This window comes from Belonocnema kinseyi, chromosome 3 (genome assembly GCF_010883055.1).
Source record: "Belonocnema kinseyi isolate 2016_QV_RU_SX_M_011 chromosome 3, B_treatae_v1, whole genome shotgun sequence".
Taxonomy (NCBI): domain Eukaryota; kingdom Metazoa; phylum Arthropoda; class Insecta; order Hymenoptera; family Cynipidae; genus Belonocnema; species Belonocnema kinseyi.
Genome location: NC_046659.1, coordinates 81,962,875 through 81,985,238, shown reverse-complemented (window position 1 = coordinate 81,985,238; position 22,364 = coordinate 81,962,875). Strand labels below are relative to the sequence as shown.

The following is a 22,364-nucleotide window of genomic DNA, read 5'->3' as shown; positions in this document are numbered from 1 at the left end:
TTGACATTTTTTAATCAAGAAAAAAAAGACTCATTATTTAGACAAATCCGACTGTTTATTCAAAATCATTATTTCAAATAATTTAAACGAAGTATCTACGTATACCTACAAAACCCGTCTATTTGTACAAAAATTCGGTGCAAATAGTCCACGTCCTAATTTAAAACCAAAATTAAGTTTTGGCAGATTTCGCACAAAAAAGTTAGAAGCTTTTTAAGAATGTAAAAAGCTTCAGAAGAATAAAAATATTACCTATAATAATTAAAAGTAATTTTTTATTTTGAAAAATTAATTTTAAGAGAATATTTCAAAATATTTAGAAAGGTTTGCAAAATTGTAAAAAATTATTCTTGAAGATCATAAGGATTTTTTTTCAATTCGGCAGGATTTAACTAAAATATTTAGGAAACATTTAGGAAAAATTTGAATGATGTTTAGAAGTTTTGAAAATTTTGTTAAATAATTTAAAAATTTTAAAAATGTGCAACAACATGTAAATGTTTCAGGATTTTGAAATAAAATTCTGAAACATTTTAAGAATTTCAAAACTATTGGAAATTAAAATAATTTTGCTTATAATTTAAGAAGTGTTCACCGTTGAAAACTTTTAGTAGCTTACATTTTATACGCATAAATTATTGAGCATTTAAAGTAAAAAATTTTGAATTAAGGAACTTTTAAGTAGTAGTTTAAAAGTTTAAAACTCAAGAGATCCACATTGAGTGCTTTTATTTACAGCGAGCCGGGCAAAAGCCGGGAAATGACGAGGAATTTTTTATTAAACCTTCCGCCTTGGGAATGGAAATAGGGAAAGTGAGGGAGGAGGGAAAGTAGGAAAAATTGTTAAAATTTAAATAAAAATTCGTTTCTTCCTAGTCAAAATGTCGATCTATTTTTATATTTTGAGTCAACATTTGAAAACAAATATTTTTTTACAACAACCCTATTCTAATAATGAGTGTAATAATTTTGAATTAATCTATGAGAACTGGTCTGAAAATTGAAAAACATTGAGCTATTGAGAAACTGATATCTAATTTTAAAAAAATGGTCCTGAATATATTTCTAAAGATTTATTTCAACATTGCTGTGACCAGTATTTAGGTTTACACATTTAAAATTTAAAACGGCCTGAACTTTTCACAATTAATTTTGCCGATTTCCTCCTGGAGTCTCATTTTACCTTTTTTTTCAATCAGCTTTGAAATATTTTGTTTCCAATTCTTTGTTACCCAAGTCATGAAATGGGAAGTTAAGTCATCAAGTGCTCCTAAACCATGGACAGTGATCTTTATATTTCCAAATTCCGAAATCTGAAATTTTTCTAGTCTAGTTTTACAAGGATGCCGACCATAATCCACGGTAATTTTAGAGGAGATGGCGAATCCGTCAATATCTGCGACCAGCTTCCCCTTGACTTCAACAGGACCGTATCTTACCTGCAAACATCCATGGTCAATTTGTGTTCCTACTTTTTAATTTAAGCATTTTTCTATTCATTGTTATACAAAATTTCTTTAAAGCAAATAAAATGAATGATTGATAAGTACCTTGAATAAATTGTAATCAAATCTGGCCGAGGTAAGTCCAAACCCAGTATCTGCCATCAATTTGTCGCCCTTTCGTCCAACTTCTACGTTCTTTGTTTTTTTCAAAGTAGTGAGATCGCTGTAAGAAAATTAAATAATAATTAAGATATATAGTGATAATCAATATTAATTTGTGTTTATTGTTTTTTCTAATCACCTAAAATGACCATTTATGGCATCAAGATAACCATATGATTCGAAAATAGAACCAGCTGCAACTTTAAATTTTTTATTGTATACGTTTGGAATCTTTATTTTGTATTGATGTCTTTTCGATAAATTGTTGACGAGTCCAGCCAAGGCCGTGTCGACGATTCCGTTGACAAGCGCCTACAAAAAGTACATTATTAAGTACTTAAATTATTTTATTTTATTTTATTTTAATCAGACCTGAAATTGTATTGAGGCCCCACTATTTGTCAGAAGTAGCATTGGATATTTCTTTTGTACATTTTTGAGTTTTTTCAGCATTTGAAAACTTTGTAAAGAGTTCGTCAGACTGTTATAGTCGTTGCACCCTTTCACAAAAAATGATAGGAAATTCAATTCAGAACTGTTATGATTTTCCTATAATAAAATTCTTAAAAATTTTTTTTTGCGATTCTGTGACTCATTATAGGAAATATTATTAAAAAAACTCGTATCGAAATAATTGATGTTAAAATATTGAAAGAAATATGCAAAAAAATAGAAAAACTAAAAAAGGAATGATTGATTTATTTACATGGGATTCCAAATCATTTCATGCTATTCCTACGGATTTCAACAATTTCAAAGCATCGAAAGGAACTTACAAAATGTTCAGTTATTTTACTAGGTTCTAGAGAATTTCTAATTATTTTAAAAATTTCAAAGAATGAATGATTATAATGAATTAAATCATTAAAAAGATGTTAAGCTGTTTTAATAGATTCCAAAGAATTTCGAAAGTTGTATGAGATTTATAAGAACTCTGTAGTATTTCCAAAAATTTTTAATCTGATTTTAAAAAATTTCTGGAGAAATTTGGAAAATAAACAAAATTGAATTAAATCGCAAGAAATTTCTAGTGATCCTAAGATTCAAAGTTATTTTAAGGTATTTCAAGAAATTTCGCAAGATTTGAAGGAATTTATTGGTTCTCTAAAAGAAAAAGTTGAAAGGTATTTGAAGGATTTCTAGGAATTTGAACAGTATCTTTTTTAGGAAATTTAAATTAATAACTTCAATTTAATTTATGTGCAAATGATCTCAAATCAGAGTTTTTTAAATACGGTATATTATTAAATAAATTGATGTTAAGTGTTTTTGTCTACTGGAAAAAATTAATATTAAAAAAAATATTGATTTTTGACCATTAGACAAAAAGTAAAAACATCAATTTTATTTAATACATTTATCTGTTCAACAAAAATCGCATCAGAAAATATAATAATAATTAATAACAATATATTGTGTGTTGTTAAGAAAATTTAGTAGTTTTTATATAACTTGTTATATAGCCCAGGGCCTATCTGCTTATTTTCTGACAATATTAGGCCTGATATTAATTTATTTGGCATAACTCACAAGCAGCTGTTGATCCGCTCCTTGCGCAGGTGCGCTTCGACGAAATCGACCTGATCTTTTTAGTTCAGGATAAATAGGAATTGACCCAAAATCGTCAGAATTTGTTGAAGTGGTAAAATCTTCGGGAAGGATAGTTCCAATTCTTTTGCACATTTGATAGCTGACGCCATTATGTGCAACTTTTTCAAATTCTTTTTCAACTTCTCGAGGAATTTCCAAACTATTAAATATAATATTGTTATTTTTTCATTATTTCAGCAAAATATTTTTAAACATTCAAAATAATAAAGCTTCTTGAGGCCGAGCCTCATAATTTTAAACAATAAAATAAATCACCTATCGGACTCATTGCTCACTAAATCAATTTGACAGTTAGTAAGTTTAGTCTTGTGCTGATGTTCCTGAAAATTAGAATTGAATTATAATTTTCTGTTTATAAATTATAATTGCAATTGATTAATGTTGCACAAAACATAATCCATGAAAAAACTCACCTCTAATTGTCCAACACCATTCATTTGGAAATTAACTTCTTGATCAATTATTTGGGGTGGTGCACCTGAATTCTCTATAGACAAGCTGCCTAGAAAAATAGATTAGGTGAGCTTATTTACATATTCTAGAGCATAGAGGCCATTTATAAACTACGTTTCCAATTTTGGGATATTTGAACCCTCCATCCCCTATCTTCGACAATCCTAGCTCTGCCCCCCCCCCCCCCCCCCCCCCCCCCCCCCCCCCCCGCAAGTAACGTAGTCCAAAGTTCTTCAAAAACTGGAGAAATAGGGTGATTTTTCACAATAATAGGAGAATAATATCGAAATAAATTCATTAAAATAAAACTAATATGAATATTATGTTGCTCTAAATACGACACCTTATATTCCTGAGATTTCCAAGTCGAAATATATTGTATTTTCAACAAAATATTTGAATTTTCATCTAAAAAATTATTTCTACTAAAACAGATGATCTTTTAATCCAAAAATACGAAGTTTCTGCAATAAATAAATAATTAAAAAATTTTTGAACCAAATAGTTAAATTTTCAAACGAAAAAAAAGTCAACAAAAAAACAAACAATTTTTCGAGGACAGTTGAATTTTCAACAAAAACTTAATTTCCAACCAAGAGAGACGACTTTTTCACAATGAAAGATGAATTTTTATTTCAAAAGGACGAATTAAAAAGAAAACAGTTGAATTGTCAAACAAAAATGATTACTTTTTTAAAACATAAAAATTTTCAACCAACAAAGATGCATTTTCAACCAACTGGTCAAATTTTTAAGTCAAAAAGACACATTTTTTACAAAGCAGCTAAATCGTCAACGAGAAAATTAATTTATAAACAAAAAAACGAATATTTAACAGAAAAATTCAATTTTCAGTCAAAGTCGTCATTCTTAAAAAAATTATTTTTTAAAAAACAGTTCAGCTTTCAATCAAGTACTTGAATTAGTAACTAAACAAATTTTTTAAAAATAAATATCTAAATTTTCAACCAAAAGATGAATGTTCTAATACCAAGAAGATGAATCTTCTACCAAAAAAAAGTGAATTTTGAACCAAATGCATAGTTTAAAGTTCATTTTTAACCTTAATTTTGAACATGCAAACGAAAAAGACGAATTTTCTACAAAACAGTTGAATTTTCAACCCGAAAATATGAATTTTCTACTAAAATGATGGTTCTTAATAAAAAACATTTTTTAAAAATTAGCCTCACTTTAAATCAAACAGCTGGTTTTTTTCAATAAAAAAGACGAATCTTTAACAAAATATTTGAATCTTTAACCAAAAAAGATTAATTTTCAACTAAACAGTTGCATTTTTTAACAAGAAGGATGAATTTTGAACTAAGAATATTATTTTATAGCAAAACAGACGGATTTCGTACAAAATGCATGGATTTTTAGTCAAGTATTTGAAAAGGACGAATCTTTATAAATAAATTATATTATTTACCAAGTAATTGAATTATCAACCGAAGAAGATAAAATTTTAAGCAAATGGTGATATTTTTAATTAAAAATGTGTATTTTTCACCAACAAGATTAATCTTTCACGAAAAAAACAAACAAATTTTCAACAAAATACATATTTTTAAGCAAATAAAAACGAATTATCTACAAAACTGTTACATTTTTAAGCAGAAATACAATCTTTCAATCCTTAACCAAAGAAGATTAATTTTCAAACAAACAGTTGCATTTTAAACTAAAAAGGATTTTTTACCAAGAATATTAATTTTCTACAAAAAACAGACGGATTTTATACAAAATTCATGAATCTTCAGTCAAGTATTTGAAATTTAAACTAGAAAAAATGAATTTTCAATTAAAAATATAAATTTTGAACATAAAATGGATTAGTTACATTTACAATTTAAAAAACTAATTCTCAAACAATACAAAGTTTCAAAACACTTAAATTTAAAACCAATAAATATATGAATGTTTGACAAAATAGATGCATTTCAACAAAATTATTAAATTTTCAAGCAAATAATAGTATTTTTAACCACACGCGATGAATTCCGAACAAAAAATAGTTATTTGGACTTTTTATTTGATTTTATTAATTCAGTTCGCATTTAAGCGAAAAAACTAAAAAAAAACTAGAAAAAGGAAAAGTTTCTTGAAAACAAGGGGAAAGGAAGAATTCGTGTAACAGGGAAAAATTGGTAACGTAGTTTATATTGGGCTGTTTAAACTATAATATGATGTTATAATTTCAGGTACCTTTAAAAATTAGGATTGTTTCGCTTATCTGAAACATGGTTCCATTCATATTTATGGGATTTGTGTTGACGCGGACATTGTCTCTTTGGAAATGGATTCTCACCTCCGCTCCATCTACGTGAGCTTTTCTTCCATCTGATAAATCGACGTCAAAGTCTCCAGGAAAACAACCTGATAAAAGTGGTTAAATTATGACATTTTTAATATTAAAAGTAAAAAATATATTTTATTCAAAATTATTTTTTCTATATCTTTAAGTTTTAAATTATTCTACCTTTTCAGAAATAAGAGAAGCTTTCGCTTAAAGAAAAAGGAAAATCTTATTTATCATTTCGACTCTATTACCTAACTATTACACAAAAGGCGATGAACTATTTTTCAAAGAAAGTGATGAAAAATTTACTTTGAGATTTTTTTTTTAAAAACATTTAAATCCAGGAAATTAAAGATTTCATCAATTGTTTTTGAACTGAAATAGTTAAAATATTATCTAACCAGGAAAGGGTTAAAAAACGGGATTTTCTCATTTTCTGTTCCAGCATAGTTCGCCGGAGATGAATTTTCAAACTTGTTGGATTAAACATAGAATTTTTTTAAATTCACTATGAATTCTTTGGAATTATCTATAATCCCATAAAAAAATCACGTTGGCGATAAAATACTCCGGAAGAGGAGTATGTTTTTCAAAATTTGTACATTATATACATACTTAGTTTCTCTGAAGATGAAAAAACTGGAGATGCCCATAATGGAAGAAGGAAGAAGAGTATCATTTTTGACCTGATGAAAAATATACAAATTTATTTTAGACTTATTTTCTAACTCAGAAAGGGGGGTTTTAAACCAGGTTTATAGCTCTGATATTTGCAAAATTTATTTTGTTTAAATTTCAAGTTATGTAACCATAGTTCAAGATTTCTAAATAACAATATGAAACTGATCTATCTAAACTTAATATGAAGCTGATCACAAAATTGTTTATTTAAAACAAAGTACGTACAATTTATAAAAAATTTAATTTTTAAAAACAGAAAAAAATCGCGGGTATAGTAACTTTTCTGAATGGTTTAAAGTCCGTTATACTCTATTTCTTAATACATAGTTAATGTTATTATATAATAAAAATACTAATTGATAAAAATGAAAATAATAATAACAATAATGATGTACGAAATAAAAAAATTTAATACTCTGAATCAGAGAAAAATTAAACTGGGTAAGAGAGAAGCAATTTCTTTCTCTAGATCCGAAAAATGAGAGCTGTATTGTACAAAATTTTCAATGTGACTTGCCATTAAAATTTTCAACATATATATAGTAACAAATATATTTGTGCTATACTTTACTATCTATCTTGTGATATCTAATATAAATGAAAAGGATTTTTAATTTTTATGTAATATATACGTTTTGAATTTGAATCATGAATAGAATATAAGAGCCATAAAATTAATAACATAAATGAGATCAAATACTTTAACAAATAATTTAAATACTATAATAAATTATACCTGCAAAATGAGACTATTAAAATCCGAAACTCTTTATCACTTGAAGAATTGTTAGAAATAACAAAAAATACAAAAATCCATTCCCTGTTTTTCCGCAGTATCTTATTTTATAAATAAGATATGTTTTAAATTAAAAACAATAAAATCAGGTAGGGAGAAGTCGGCTATGGTAGCATAAAGTGGAGAAAAACTTAAAAATTTGTGCTAAAAGATCCTAGAAACGACAATTTTTAATCGATATTGATATTTTTTATTTAAAATTCTTCACTAAATTATTTTTATATCACTTCTGTGTTAACAAATAAAATGAGAAAAATGGCATTTTTGTACAAAATATTATTTTATCTTACTTTAAACAATGGAAATATACTCGGGATTAATGGAAAGAAGGGTAATAGTATCTAATAAACGAAATTATTAAATGAAATGTTTCAATTAAATTTGTTAATGCTTTAAAGCAATTGTTTTAACAGATATTTAGTTTCAAACAATGCATATTTTAATATAGTTTGTTTTCAACAATAATATATGTATTTAGTTAAAACTGAATGCATTTCTATAAATAAGGGGCCAAATAGTGCACTTGTCTATTCAGTGTGTTTACGATTTGTTTATAATCATTAATTTCAAACATTTTATGAATCTATATTTTGTATTGAATGCTGCTGCACTTATTTTGATTGCTCTTGAGTTTAGTTCGAGTATTTAAGTTAAGATAAAAAATTTGTAAAAATTCCCTTTTTTTACTTTATTTGATAAAACAGAGTGAAAATAAAAAATGCATAAGAAGATCAGCTCCTCAAAAATCGACTCTCATAGTTTCTTGGAATCTAGTTCAAGATTATATAAAAAAAGATCAAAATAGATTAAGAGTAGCTGGCTCTAGGTTGTTTTGGAACAAATTTTTCCGCTTTGCCCCATTATGTGTTGGCGTGGGCCACAGTGGATAATATGAATAAAGCCCGTTTTTATTGATTTCCATGTTAATTTTTTACGTCAACTGATTCTTTTTGGTTGAAAAAGTAAATCTGAAATGTAATCTCTTTTTTAAAATACGTGTTACAAAGTGTATTGATGAAAAAACAGTTATGGTGGAAACAGATGGGAATGTCTTAGGCAAACAAATGTTTACAACAACACTAAAGGTATTTCCGTAAACAAGAAGTTGTAACTGGGTTTTACCACAAACTTAACTTTGACTGATAAGAAAAGGTTTATTTACTGTTGAAAATGTTTCGAGTAATTTTTCTTCTTTATATTACAGACTCCAGGATTATTATATTGCATACTTTTCATCATAAAATGTTAACATTGTTCAAATAAACCGGAATTTGAGTGATAAAAATTTTCTTCGATAATGTGAGCTTCAACCGTGTAGAAAACCATCGGGATAATGACTTGCGTCCAGTTAGGGCATTGTTTAGAGTTTTAGTTTGTCAAATCTACAGTTAGTCTTTTCGGGTCCTAATCACGTGCTGGCTAACCGCCAGTGCTAACAAAAAATCTAACTTTTAAACCCAAATCTTTTTGGACATTTACTAAAATATCCAGAGTCTTCAAAAGCATAAACAATGAAAACTGTACATTTAAACCGATCTTTTTTTCTCATCATCAAGATAGTCTTGACGGACTAGCCAGCATGCATTTGTTTAGAGTTCATTTTTCATTTTTGATACTTTTAAACACCCAGGCCCTTTTTGGGAATCTACAAAAAATATTTAAATGAGACACTTGAAACATTTTTTGCTTTTGATCAGTTAGTCGGCACCCAATGAGAGACCGAAAAGTCCGTTTAGAGCAGACGGTCTAGACAATGCCCTAACTGGATGCAAGTCTGCCTCGATAATTTTCTATACTGTTAAAAATAATATTAAATTTAATATACCCATGTGTATTAAAATTTACATATCAAGCATATGAAATCGCCATTAAAGACGACTATATTAAATTTCATATACATTCATGTTAATCACTTACAAGAAAAATCAGATAATTCCATTTTTCACAAATCCAAAATAAGTTTAGCAGTAATTTTGGATTGTAAATAATAAAACATGATATCTTCTTCCTGTTAATCAGAAATAAAATTAGATTTCAAGTCGGAAGGTTGAAATAAGCAAATAAATAACAGACCTAACCTACACCTAATTGTCTTCGCCTTAAATTTGGACCATTCAGAGCGAAATTAGGAACAGGTTTTACCCGTACATTGCACTTTCATAATAAATAACAATTCATTCAACGAATTTTAGATTATTAATTTAATTGAGAATATTTGACAAGATTTAAAGAAATTAAAGCACATTGAGTTTTCACCCACATTGCTATACTGACCTGTATATTAAATTTAATACATATGTCTATTAAATTCACTATACCAATGTATGTTACATTTCAGCAGCGGCAGTGCAAAAGCTCATCGGATTGGATTTTGTTTTGGAACACGCTTTTAGGGACCAAAAAGAAAGATCAAGTTCGTTAACCGGCCATTTTTGATTAAAATTATAAAATTTAGAGCACTTAAAAAAATTTTTAGATCACTGTTTGCAAAATTTGAAAATTCGATTCAGCAACAATAGGAACAATTTCTCCTTATGACTTTTTTGATGAAATAAAAATGACCATAGATATAGCACTTAAAAAAAAAAACGAAAATGAACATTTAAAGCCAAACAAAGCATGTTATGGTAAAAAGTCCAGATATGGAAAACTTTATTTTTTGAAGGCCCTACAAGATTACCATAAAAAGTTTTTGAATCTTTTTGAAAAATCAAAATTTGTAATTTCGTTCGGATGAAAAATAGTGAAAAATCAATAACTCCATTTGACGGTCAAACTAACAAATATATGGAAAAAGATGAAGCAACGAAAATTATGTCTTTGAAAAAAATATAAAGAATGGTGATAAATCACTTTTTTATGGTATAAGTGATTTTTGTTTTAGTCGTTAAAACATAATTGAAAATAAAGAAAATTAAATTTTTGTTTAAACGAAACAAGCCGCGAAAAAATGACACAAAAGAGGTTCAACCAAAAAAGATCTACAAATTTTGTATAAATTATTTTTTGATAAGATACGTATTTTATGATTTAGTCGAAAAAAATAACTTCAAAAATAGAAAAATTAAATTTTTTGGAAAACAATACAAGTTATGGAAAAAAATTAATAAATAGAATTTGTTGAACCAAAAAGTTTTAATTTACAGTTTTACGCCAGATTACACCAAGTTACAGGTTTGACGTCCACGAGATAAATAAATAATTTAGCGCGAAACGCGAGAACCAACTTGCTTTAACTTTCAAGCTGCGTTTTTTAAAAATTTATTTATTTAAAAAACAAAATTTATTTTTCAGTTTAAAACCTGTTCTTACTGAGATTTCTTTAACTCATAAATACGCTGTGATATAGAAATTGATAAAAATCTTTAATTTTGACTTTTTATTTGTTTAAATAATTAATTTCACAAAATGAAATTCAAAAATCAGGCTTGGTTTTCTTTTCAAAAATTAAATGCTTAGTATTTAAAAAAAACATCGAAATCTGTTAAGAATTATCAGGTTCAAAGATGTTTTTTTTCAAAAAGAAAAAGTTATGGCACCGCCAAAACTTGTGATGCGGTTGAAAATATATCAAAGTGTATTTACGATTTTTTTCATTTCTGATGAAAGCAGGTTTAAAAATGTTAAGTAAATTGTGTTTTTAAAATAAGCGAGTGGAAAAATTGAGAGTTTTTGATTTATACCCCCCCCCCTAAAATCTTAATAAATTGCAATGAAAAACTGTTTAAAATATTTTTTCTCTGTTATTATTAAGAACTGAGTTCTGACAAATAGATAAAAAGTAGCTCGAAATAATTAATGTAATTGTAGCAATTTCTAAATGAAGCTTAGCACAGTTATTAAGTACACTGAGCACTATTAATAACTCGAAGTAGAGTAAAATCTCAGAAGTAGGGAGGGCAAGAAAAATCTGTTTGGAAGGTTTAGAAGGAGAGAGAAGTAGGTGAAGTATGAGGAGGCAGGGAAATTGAGGGGAGTGGAACTATGGCGGGGAAATAAGGGTATAGAGGGGAGGGAGAGTAGGGGCTGATGGAAATAGGGGAAGTAGGAAATTGGGTATTGCTTTGAGTGAGGTGGATGGGGAGGGAGGGGGTAAAAATATATGATTGAAGTGGACAGTATAGGATAGAAGAAGATATACAACAACATGGCAAAGTTATAAGTAGAGATGGGCGGGGGGAGATTTGAACGAATTAATATCTTAATAGGTTATGGAACCCTTTTTTGTAGGCGTATTGTTCCTACTCTAACTAATTTGTATTGAAACCAATCGTTTAAATAAGAAAGTATCTATGAAATACGTAAAATATCATCATTTTAAATAACACGAGTTTTGCAAGATTTCTCACATTGTGGACCCAAAAATTAAGATAAACCATTGTATTTTTTATAGTACGCAATTTTTGATACTTGTAAAATTTCAAGTTTTTCAAAAGTAGGGCGTTTTATGGATTACATAGAAATTATAATCCTATGTGGACGATTGACTTTATAAACTGAAGAAGGTGAGTGGAAACACACAATTAAAAAAAAAAAAATTAAAATAAAGACCACGCGAATATAATCAATATGCTACAGTAAGCTATCCATAAAGTTTACAAACATCATTCTAGGATTAAAGTAAATATTTAATGAGTTAATAATTTTGAATAGTACACTGAAGATACAATTTATCTTTAAGCTCGAAAATTTATCCACCTACCTTTAATTTTTGTCTTCTTGTCAAAGATCAAAAGCCAACTAATGGATTTTGGAGTATTGGGAAAGTTTTGAGAATGATAAGATGCGTGGTGTGCCCCGTGTATTATTACAAGCAAAATTTGGTCACGGTTAAGCAAACAATTTGTTTCAATACAAAACATCCGGCAATTAAGAACATGCTTAACAGTCGAGGACAATATCGTTTTGCCAGGTGGCCCTTCAACAAATAGAAGACTTTATGCCGAATCATAAACATTAAAAATATGTTTACGGTTTTTCTCAGCTTTTCACCATATAAAAAGATTTCAAAATAAAAAAAACTTCCAGAAGATATTTTTACAGATTAAAAATGGTATGATTTCTACGAAAGTTAATGTAACAAATTGAATATTCCCAGACGGAAAAATGATATATAGTTTATATATAGCGTAAAGTATTATAAATAACATTCATTTTTGTCATTAAAAAATGTATAAAACAAATGGATACTTAATATAATACTTCACACTGCATAAATTATACATTATATTTTTGCCTGGGTTGTTATACTTATTGTATTATATCCTCGGTGGGGGTATTTTCTGATTAAAATTGATGCCCAGCAATTTTTAAATAGAGATTCTGTACCATTAATCTGAATTAATAACTGTTTTTATATTAATTTATTTATATTGTATACAAATTACTTGAATATAAATTACTCATACTTATTAATATGTATTAGAGTGCCCAGCAAAATTTGTCTCTCCATATTGGAAAGGTCACACCTAGAAATTATTTTTTATTTATCTAAGAAGAAGCTTTACATTTTATGAACAAAAAAAAATTTTTTTGAAGATTATATTGGGCTTAGAGTAGGAAATTTTATAACTTCATTACAATTAATGGTCTGAAATTGCCCCTAAATTTTTTTTCTAATAATATGCACAGGATTTTTTCTAAAATATGAATACAATGTTCTCTATGATGAATCAATTAAAAAATTTGAATACCGTCTGACAGGAACAAATCTTCAATTTCAAAGTGCACATTTTTTATTATTTAAAGAGCTTAAAAATCTATTTTGAGGTACTATATATAGTATTTGAAAATGTATTTTTAGCACACGTAAATACCTATATTACCGACCTCACTTTTCAGTTTACTGCATTTTCTTTAAGCTTAAAAACTTTTTTTACAAATAAAATATGTGAATGAGACGTTGAAAAATGAACTAGAAGACCATAAAATATGTTTATGTACTTCATTTGAATAGGAATTTCGCTAAAAATTATTTTCAAAGAAATCAAAACTGGGTCCATATTTGCACAGATTTTGTTTGTACCTGGAAATTTTTTGAACCTGAGAACTTTTTTTATATTTAAAATATCGGCCTCAAATTTCGAAAAATGAAAGAGCCGAAGTAAATGACGTTCATGTATATGTATTTGCATCTCGCAGGTATTTTAAATATAAAAAAAGTTGTTAGGTTAAAGAAATCTTAAGGTTACAAAGAAAATATGTTAAAAAATGGTCCCAGTTTTAATTTATTTGGAAATAGTTTTCAGCGAAATTCCTACTAAAACGAAGTACATAAACGTAGTTTATAGTCTTCTTATACATTTCTCAAGGGTTTAGTTCGATATTTTATTTACAAAAAGGTTCTCAAGTTAAGCAAAAATGTTCTATGAACAAATAAAGTGAGGTCGGTAATATAGATATTTACAGTGTGTCACATGCCCTTAATGTCGATTTTGGGCAATTCTCATGTCTACCACGAAGTCGCGTATGAGTCGCTATTAGGCACTTTTTCTCAAATCATTTTGTAATTACGTTTTAAAAATAAGGAGGATATAGTCCCGTTTTAAAATAAAAATAGCATTTCAGTAATCTTTGAATTCTATTAAACTCCTCTAATTTCTTTTAATTTCACCCTAATTTTTTTTGGAATTCCCTTGGAAGCTCTCGAATATCCTTTTCATCTTTTTATTTCGCTTCGCTTTTGCTGAAATCACTTAAATATTTTGGACTGTTTAAATTTTTTGAAATTCACTTGAATTCCTTTACAATTGATCCTCAACTCTTATGTATGTAAGCCTAATTTTTTTATGCTCCTTAGAATTGCCTTGAATTCTTTCAAATGTATTGTACTAAATTCAATGGATTGAAACAAAAAAAATTTAATTCACCCTGAGCTCATAAATCCGCCTTGCATTTTTAGGGATTTAATATATTTTTTTAATTCTCTGGAATTTTTCTAAATTCCCGCCAAACTTTATGAATTCAATCATTTTTTCTAATACTTTTTATTGTTTTTTAATTTACATGATGTTTTTAAATTCTTTTTGAATTGTTACAAGTTTTATCGAATTCTTCTTATTTACCTAAGACTCCTATCTATTTACTCTAATTCACTCAAATTCTCAAACTTTTCATCAGTCTCCTAAATTGCCCTGAACTCTTCTAATTTAACTCCCATTTTACTGAAATCAATGGATTGTTTAAGATTTTTTACAATTCATCTAAATTATTTTGCACTTAACTTGAATTGTTTAGAATTCACTGGTAAGTTTTATAAATTTCATCGAAATCTTCTTGATTCAAACGAGAATTACTTACGTTATTAACGTACATTACTGACTTTCAGACAATCTTAGTCACTTCTTAGGCAAAAAAGCTTAAAGGTTTGTATTCCTCTGCTTATTTTATTTTAATTCTATTATTATGTTTATATGTGATGTATATAATTTTACTCTGTTTTATCAAGCGCTATTTTCATAAATTAAAAATTCATTAAAATTCATATCTCACATATTTTTCAGCTAAATTATAATTAAAAATACATTTTTAATGCTATAAGAATTTTTAAACTATAATTACACAGGCCCAAAAAAAAGTTGATTGCGCGAGACAAGTGACTAAGCTACCCTTATGTATTTTAAGCCGCTGAATCCAAATCTGTTCGCAGAATTTCTCCTGCACGCCTCAGTTTTCCCCTAGATGCAAAAGTTAGGGAATAAACCCTAGGAATTTTCAGTTCACACAGGCCACAAAAAAAATTGTCTACACGAGACAAGTGACTAAGCTAACCTTATGGATTTTGAGCCACTAAATCGAAATGTGGCCTCAGAATTTCTCGCAAACGTCTCAGTTTTTCCTAGATGCAGAAAATAAGGAAATACCTAGGGATAATTTTTTCGTTATTTTGATAATGCCAGTGTACGCGAAAATAAACACATCGATATAATATTCTAAAGTGTATCGACTTATAGAGAATTAATTTTTATACATACATTCTCTAGCGTGCTTTCTGCTTCCCCTAGTTTGGGTAATTCTAGGGAAATTTGAAGGTCTTTCTCAGATTATATAGATTGATATGGAAAAAAATAACAAGAACTTCATATCCTTTGCAGTTTTGCGTGCGAAATCAGTCACTTGTCCCGTGCACACAACGTTTTTTTTCGTGGGCTTGTTAGACCAGAAAATCCTTAGGCTTTTCTCTACATTTTGCATCTAGACAAAATAAGGGAAAAACCCAACAAATTTGGCAAAGGATATGGCATTTTTCTTATTTTTAAACGTATAAATCTAAATGATATAAAAAAGACCCTCAATTTCCCGAGAATGGCCCAAGCTAGGGAAAACGGAAGGCATACTAGAGAATTTCTGCGTACAAATTAAGTCTCTATAAGTCACTACACTTAAGAATATAACATCCATCTGTCTATTTTCTCATATACTGATATTATCAAAATAACGTTCAGAATATCCCTAGGTTTCCGCCTATTTTCTACACCGAGAGGAAAACTGAGACGTGTACAGGAAGTTTTGAGGTCATATTCGGATTCAGCGGCTCAAAATTCATTAGAGTAGCCCAGTTACTTTTTTCGTGCAGAAAATTTCTTTTATGGCCTGTGTGACAGAAAATCGCTAGACTTTTTCCTACTTTTTGCATCTAGGGAGAAAATGTGACAATTCCGAAAAATTTAGTGGTTATATTTAGGTTGATAATGCAAAACTGCAAAAGGAAATAGCATTTTTGTTATGTTTTGCTATATATAACAGTATGACATGAGCAATACCTTCAATTTCCCTAGATTTATCCTAACTAGGGGAAACGGAAAACACACTGGGGATTTATTGTACAGGAATTTGGTCTTTACGAGTTCCAACACATAAGGATTGACACCCGTACGTTTATTCGTCCACATCTTGGTATTATCAAAATAATGTGCAGAATATCCTTAGGCTTTCTCCTATTTTCTGCATCTAGGGACAAATTCAGACGTGCAGGAGAAATTATGAGGCCAGATTCGGATTCAGAGGCTCAAAATCCAAGGGGGTAGCCTAGTCACTTGTCTCGTACAGACAAATTTTTTGTATGGCATGTGGGAACAGAAATAGCTAGGATTTTCCCTACTTTTTGCACCTAGGGAAAACTGAGACGTGTAGGAGCAATTTTGAGTTCAGATTCGGATTCATCGGGTTAAAATCCATTAAGGTAGCTTAGTCACTTGTCTCGTGAAGACAACTTCTTTTTTTGTGGGCGCATTTCGAAATTCAATATTTGATTTTGCCACTCGTTAGAAATATTTTTATTTATTATTTCTGTACAATATTTCCCTTATATTTGCGAAAAAATCTTGGTGACATTTGTACTGTTTTTTTTTTTAAATATCGGATTTAATTGACGCATGTATTCAAATTATTTAGAAGAATGTATTGGCATCTTCTGAACAAACTTGTCAATATTATTACAGAAAAAGATTTTAAGGGGACATTTCAGAACCTTAACTTTAAAGAAATTACAAATTTTTAGACTCAAAGCACAATATCTGCAAGCAATTTTTTTGTTTCATCAAATATAAGTCTTTTTGCTCAGTGAATAGGAAATACTGTCTAGGCGTAAAAGTATTTTTATCCTTAAATTTTTATTTAAAAATAAAAAAATGAAAACTAAGAAAACTAATTTCTAGACATAAAACATTCTAGCAGAACCTCTTAAATAAAGAAAAAAATATAGTAGTATTTTTTCAGCAAAAGGAAGGAATATAGAGGTACCGTTTGCAAAATTTTAAATTTGTATTCGTTACTCTAATACGCCTTCCATTTTTTTACATAATTAAATATAAAATATCTAAATTGTATTTGCTTTTGAAATTTTCTGCTATGAATTATTGCCAAATTTAAAATCTGTTTATTCTGCAGGCATAATTAAATACGAAAAACTTCCTGGTACCATCAAGGTCATTTAGAACTTCTTCTTGATTTTTGTTGACTGTTGTAATAAACTTAATTTTAAAAATAATGTTGATGACATAATAAGTAAGGAAAATTCTTTACGAAATGTATACATGGATATTAAATTGTTCTTTCATTCTTACATTAAAAATATTTGAGATAAGAGTTAAATACGTGATTAGAACTGTTTACACGACTTTCATGCATAGGTAAAAATCAACAAGTTAAATTAATTTGATTTTAATGGTAAAAACAAAATTTGACATGGACCAAAAACATTTTTTTTCTAATCTAATTATTTACAATAAATATAAATCTGTTTCTTGATTCTTAAAATTTAAATAATAAAATTTCATTATTATTCCTCATAATAAAATTAAAAGAATAAATAATTACTAGAATAAAATTATTATTTTATGAATTTTTTTACGCCCTTAGCTTGTATATAATATTTACAGAAGTGGACTGGAATTTAAGAGCAGGCCCCCCTGAAATTACAACATATTGAAATTTAAATGAATGAACGCTGGCAAATTTTTAAATAACATTTTTTATCCCTGGATTCACGTCGTGCATTCAAACAAATTACACAAACATTTTACATCGATTTAGACTTTCAATTTTTCCAGGTATCGAAAAGTCAATGTAAAAATTTGTTTGAAATCATTAAAAAAGCATACGAAAAAATTGTTGATGAGAAATAAACTCAATTGTAACTTTTACGGTAACTTTGTGGCTTTTCAAAAATTAAGTGATAACTTATTTACGATTTTTGTAGTAACTTCAACTTTATTTTCAATTACTTTAAAGTAACTTTGTGTTTTCTGTCTATTATATCCTATTAAGGGAGGTCTGTGGGCCAGTTAGAGTTTGAAAATTAATCTAGTTTGGTTGTGGATTTATTTTCTTTCATGAAAATTCGTATTTTTTTATTGAATGCAACTGTGATGGATTTCAAATTGAATTTATCTTTGATTGAGACTGAAATAATATCAACTATTATATTTTTCGTTGAGAATTCATCTATTTTCGTTGACAATTCATGTATTTTGTAAAAAATTAAGTTATATTAAGTGGTAGCAATCTAAATTTTTTGATAGAAATTCATATTTTTCGAATGGAAAATACAACGGTTTTGTAGAAAAATTATTCATCTTCTGCCATCATCACTATGTCGTCTGTGTATGCCAGTGTATATATCTTTTCTTTCCCTATCCTAACTCCTCCCCAACCTTTTCTCCTCATTTCTTCTGTCAAGTCTGATATTAATAAATTAAATAAAAGTGGGCTCAGAGGACATCCTTGACTCACACCTCTCACCAACCAGAAACTATCTCCTACTTGTTCTCCTACCTTTACCCTGCTTGTTTTCTCTCTAAAAATTTCCGATACTCTTTATTAATCCCTCTTTTATCCCCTTTCTCTACTTACTACCTTGCATACCTCTTCTTCCTTCCTAGCCTTCTTCGCCTCTTCCTCAAACCTTTTATTCTCTTCCTCTTTCTTTTGATGACACAACTCAGTATACTCTTTCTTTTTTTCCAATATTCTTCACGATTACTTTTTTCTTTTTTTCACTTTCTTAATTCCTTTCTGATCTCCTTTTTTCTCTCTTTATAGCCCTCATCCCACCCACTTCTATTCCCCCCTTTACTAACTTCATTTCTGTTTGTGCACTCAAATCCTCTTTTTATTTCTCTTATCATTTTTTCCATCTCCTCGTCCAAATTTCCCTCTCCCATTTTGATATTTCTGACCTTTTCTTTAAACTGTTCTTTTCCTTCTCTTTAACAATACCCGTTTCTTACACTTTTTACATTTGCTCCCCTTTTATTCATATTGATATTGCTTTTTTGTCCCTCTAATATCACTATTAACGGAAAGTGATCCGAATCAATATAATTACCTACCTCTAGTTTCTTAACCTTCTCTCTTACCTCATCATCCACTATCACATAATAAATTACCGTTCCCTTTCACCTCCTCAGCGTGTATATTCTCCTTTCTCACCTACTTCTATATTTCCATTTAAAATATACCATCCCAACTCCTCCAAGCTCTTCAACAACTTTTTTCCTTCCCCATTTAGTACCTTATCTTTGGATTTTCTTCTTCTCGCTTCTCCCCATGCCCTTCCTCCTCTGTCCCCTATTCTCGCATTGAAATCCCCACCTATTATCAGCCTACTCTCTCGTTTATTTTCATCAATAATTTTTTTCATCTCCTCTGCTTTCTCCTGAATATCACCGTTGACATAAACCCCCACTACCTTCCACTTCTCTCCTCCGATCGTTAATTCTTCTTCTATTAATCTTTTTTTTTGTTCTTTCCTGTCTTTCTTATCTTTCTCTGTTATACATTCATTCCTTACTCCCATCACCATTCCTCCCATTGCACTGCCCTTTTTATTCTCTCTTTTTGCATATTGCACTTGCCATTTGTAAACTCTTAGTAACCTTCCCCGTACTCTTTCGCATCCCTGTTCATATAACCACGTCTCCATCATTATGATTACATCCGATTGTATCAAATTTTTCATAAACTCCCTATCCTTTCTTTCCAATCCTGCTATATTCCAGTTAAATATCTTTCATTCTTCCCTAGTTTCATTTCTCTTTTTTTTCCTTCGTACTATTACTTATTTTTCTATCTCCCGTTCCTTCCTCTCCTAGTTTTCCTGCACCTCATTTCTTTCTATCTGTTCCCTTTCTTCATCCCAATCCCACTATACTCCGTCTATCTGTATTCTCCCATACTTTACCCATTTTCTTCTTCCCTCTTAAGTTCCCTGTTTTTAGTCTTTCCAGTACCATTCTCTCCCATATTCGCGCTTCCCTTCTTGCACTTCTGACTTCCTCTATCTCTACCTTCGCATAAATTATTTTTAGTACTTCTTCCACTCCTTCCTTCAGCTCCTTCCCCTCTAATCTTATACCCTTTATCGCTTTGTTTCTTTTTCTTTTTTCCCTCTCTTTCCTTTCTATTCTTTTTCCATTTTTCTCAGCCTTTCTTTCTCCTTATTCCCACTCTCGCCCCCACCAAAATCCCGATTTGAGCTTTCTAGTTTCTTGATCCTGCCTTGCATCTCCTATACCTTTTCATTATTGTCTTCCTGCTTCTCCTCTTGTCTGTGTTTAATGACTGCATCCTCTTTTCTAACTTTCTCCTGACTTCTATCCATTATTTCTTTCTTGCTTAAGCTCAGCCATTTCTCGCCTAATTTCTTTTTTGAATTCCTCTCCCTCTTCTCTTGCTTTTCTTCATAAATCCCCATTACCTCTATCATCCCTTCGCGAATTTCCTTGAGTCTTTCCTCTTTCATCGGAACTTCACTTTCATCTCCGCTTCCTTCAGCCCCCTTACTATTATCATTCTTCTCTACCAAATTCTGCTTTTCGGCAGCGATCTAAATATGTTTTGATATTTCACGCTCGCACCGATATCTTCCTTCTCTTCACTGCTTCCCCTCTCCTCACTCTTCCTTTTGATAAAAGCCTCAATTGATGCTACACTTTTTGCTCTTAATCTCTCCTTTTTTATAGTTTTCTTATACTTCCACCTTTACTTTCTTAATCTCCTCTTTCGGCGTACTGAACACTTTCTGCTCTAAATCTGATTCTTGCGCGGAGATACTCGCTCCGCTAGCCATTAATCCAATTCAAACTCTCCCGCCTTCTATGTTTCCCTGCCTCTATTTACCGTCGCGGTCTGGTACCTGCCTCGCCTTTCTTTGTCGCTACCCAACCCTGCTACTACCAACCCGATCAACCCAGTTCTCCTACCCTGTCAGAAATTTCCAAACAACCTAACCTCAACTTCCACACAGATCTGTCGCAATCCTCAAAAATATCTACCTCCCCTTTTCAATCTCACAATCCCTCGATTAATCTTTCACATCCACACCCTTCTACACACTTCCACAATCCACTTACCTCAAATTTCAACACAATAGCAAAGAAACTCAGCATCAACAATTCTCACTACTTTACACATTCACGCCGGAAACGGAAGTCCTTTTTGATTTTAGTTGGGACAGTCATTTCTTTTGAGAAAAAAATCTAAAGAGAGTTTAGCTATTTTTTGAAAATTTAACTACTTTGTAAAAAATTTGTATTTTTTGTTTGAATTTTGTCAGAAGATTAAAAAATTTGGTTAGAAATGTACTTTTTTGTTTAAAATTAATGTTTTCGGTATAATTATCACAGCCACACAAAAAAAGTGTGCGGATCTGGTAACAAGACACACGTATTCCTATGGATTTTGGGGCGCTGAATTCAAATTCCGTATCAAAAATCACCCATCACGTCATGGTTGAGCCATAACCTCAAAAAATGACGAAAAATCATGCACTGAGGCAAATAAATTTCAAAATAATGCCAGTAATGCAAATTTTCACTTCAAAAACATGTCGAAAACTGTGAAGGATCAACCCTTGTCTGATATCAACTAATTTAACATAACTTTACCCAACAGAACCTGACCTCACCTAACCTGAATTAACAGAAATTTATTAAACTACACGTAAAGCTCTGGAAGCATATTTTCCCAGTGGAAAATGTGTGCTACATCGAATGGGTCAACTCGAGCCTAACCTAGAAATAAATCCAACCTAACCTAACCTAACCTCACGAAACACAATTAAACTGATTGTGTTGTCCCGTTGTGTTTGCGGTACCGTTTCATTCAGCTTCGGCTTAACCTACATAGAGGTTTAACCTATCCTAACCTAACAAAACCTGACCTAACATAACCGATTACGCTGGCAACCCTGTTCTTGCTGATGATGTCATGATGGATGATTTTTGCTGGATGTTGAAAAGGGAAAGGAATGTAGGTCTTAAACGTAAGCGTAACCCTTTGCATCGTCCCTTCGAAGAAAAAAGGACACGTTATAGCAGGCAGAAAAAAGACTGAAGTAGGTCTATAAATCAATTTAATTACGATAAAAAGCAAGATAAAATGTAAACACGAAAGATAGTATAAATATATCCTT

At 29.8% G+C, this 22,364-nt stretch overlaps 1 protein-coding gene across 1 annotated transcript; it reads right to left on the bottom strand.

The window, feature by feature from the left end:
• Window positions 1-1,023: 1,023 nt before the first annotated feature.
• LOC117169904 lies at window positions 1,024-21,352 on the bottom strand. Its single transcript, XM_033356413.1, has 9 exons — window positions 21,304-21,352; window positions 6,589-6,659; window positions 5,880-6,050; window positions 3,632-3,720; window positions 3,474-3,538; window positions 3,138-3,357; window positions 1,747-1,919; window positions 1,551-1,668; window positions 1,024-1,439 (listed from the first exon to the last, which is right to left on the bottom strand). Exons 2-9 carry the CDS (start codon window positions 6,650-6,652, stop codon window positions 1,122-1,124), a joined length of 1,218 nt encoding a protein of 405 aa, XP_033212304.1. The 5' UTR covers window positions 6,653-6,659; window positions 21,304-21,352; the 3' UTR covers window positions 1,024-1,121.
• Between the last annotated feature and the right edge of the window lie 1,012 nt (window positions 21,353-22,364).

What these genes read in the sequence shown, in the direction of transcription:
- LOC117169904 (XM_033356413.1), bottom strand. Translation starts at nt 6,652, where the DNA reads ATGATACTCTTCTTCCTTCTTCCATTATGGGCATCTCCAGTTTTTTCA. An exon ending in AACAATCCTAATTTTTAAAG is followed by an intron (nt 3,721 to 5,879) that starts GTACCTGAAATT and finishes CTATTTTTCTAG; the next exon opens with GCAGCTTGTCTATAGAGAAT. An exon ending in GTGAGCAATGAGTCCGATAG is followed by an intron (nt 3,358 to 3,473) that starts GTGATTTATTTT and finishes TATATTTAATAG; the next exon opens with TTTGGAAATTCCTCGAGAAG.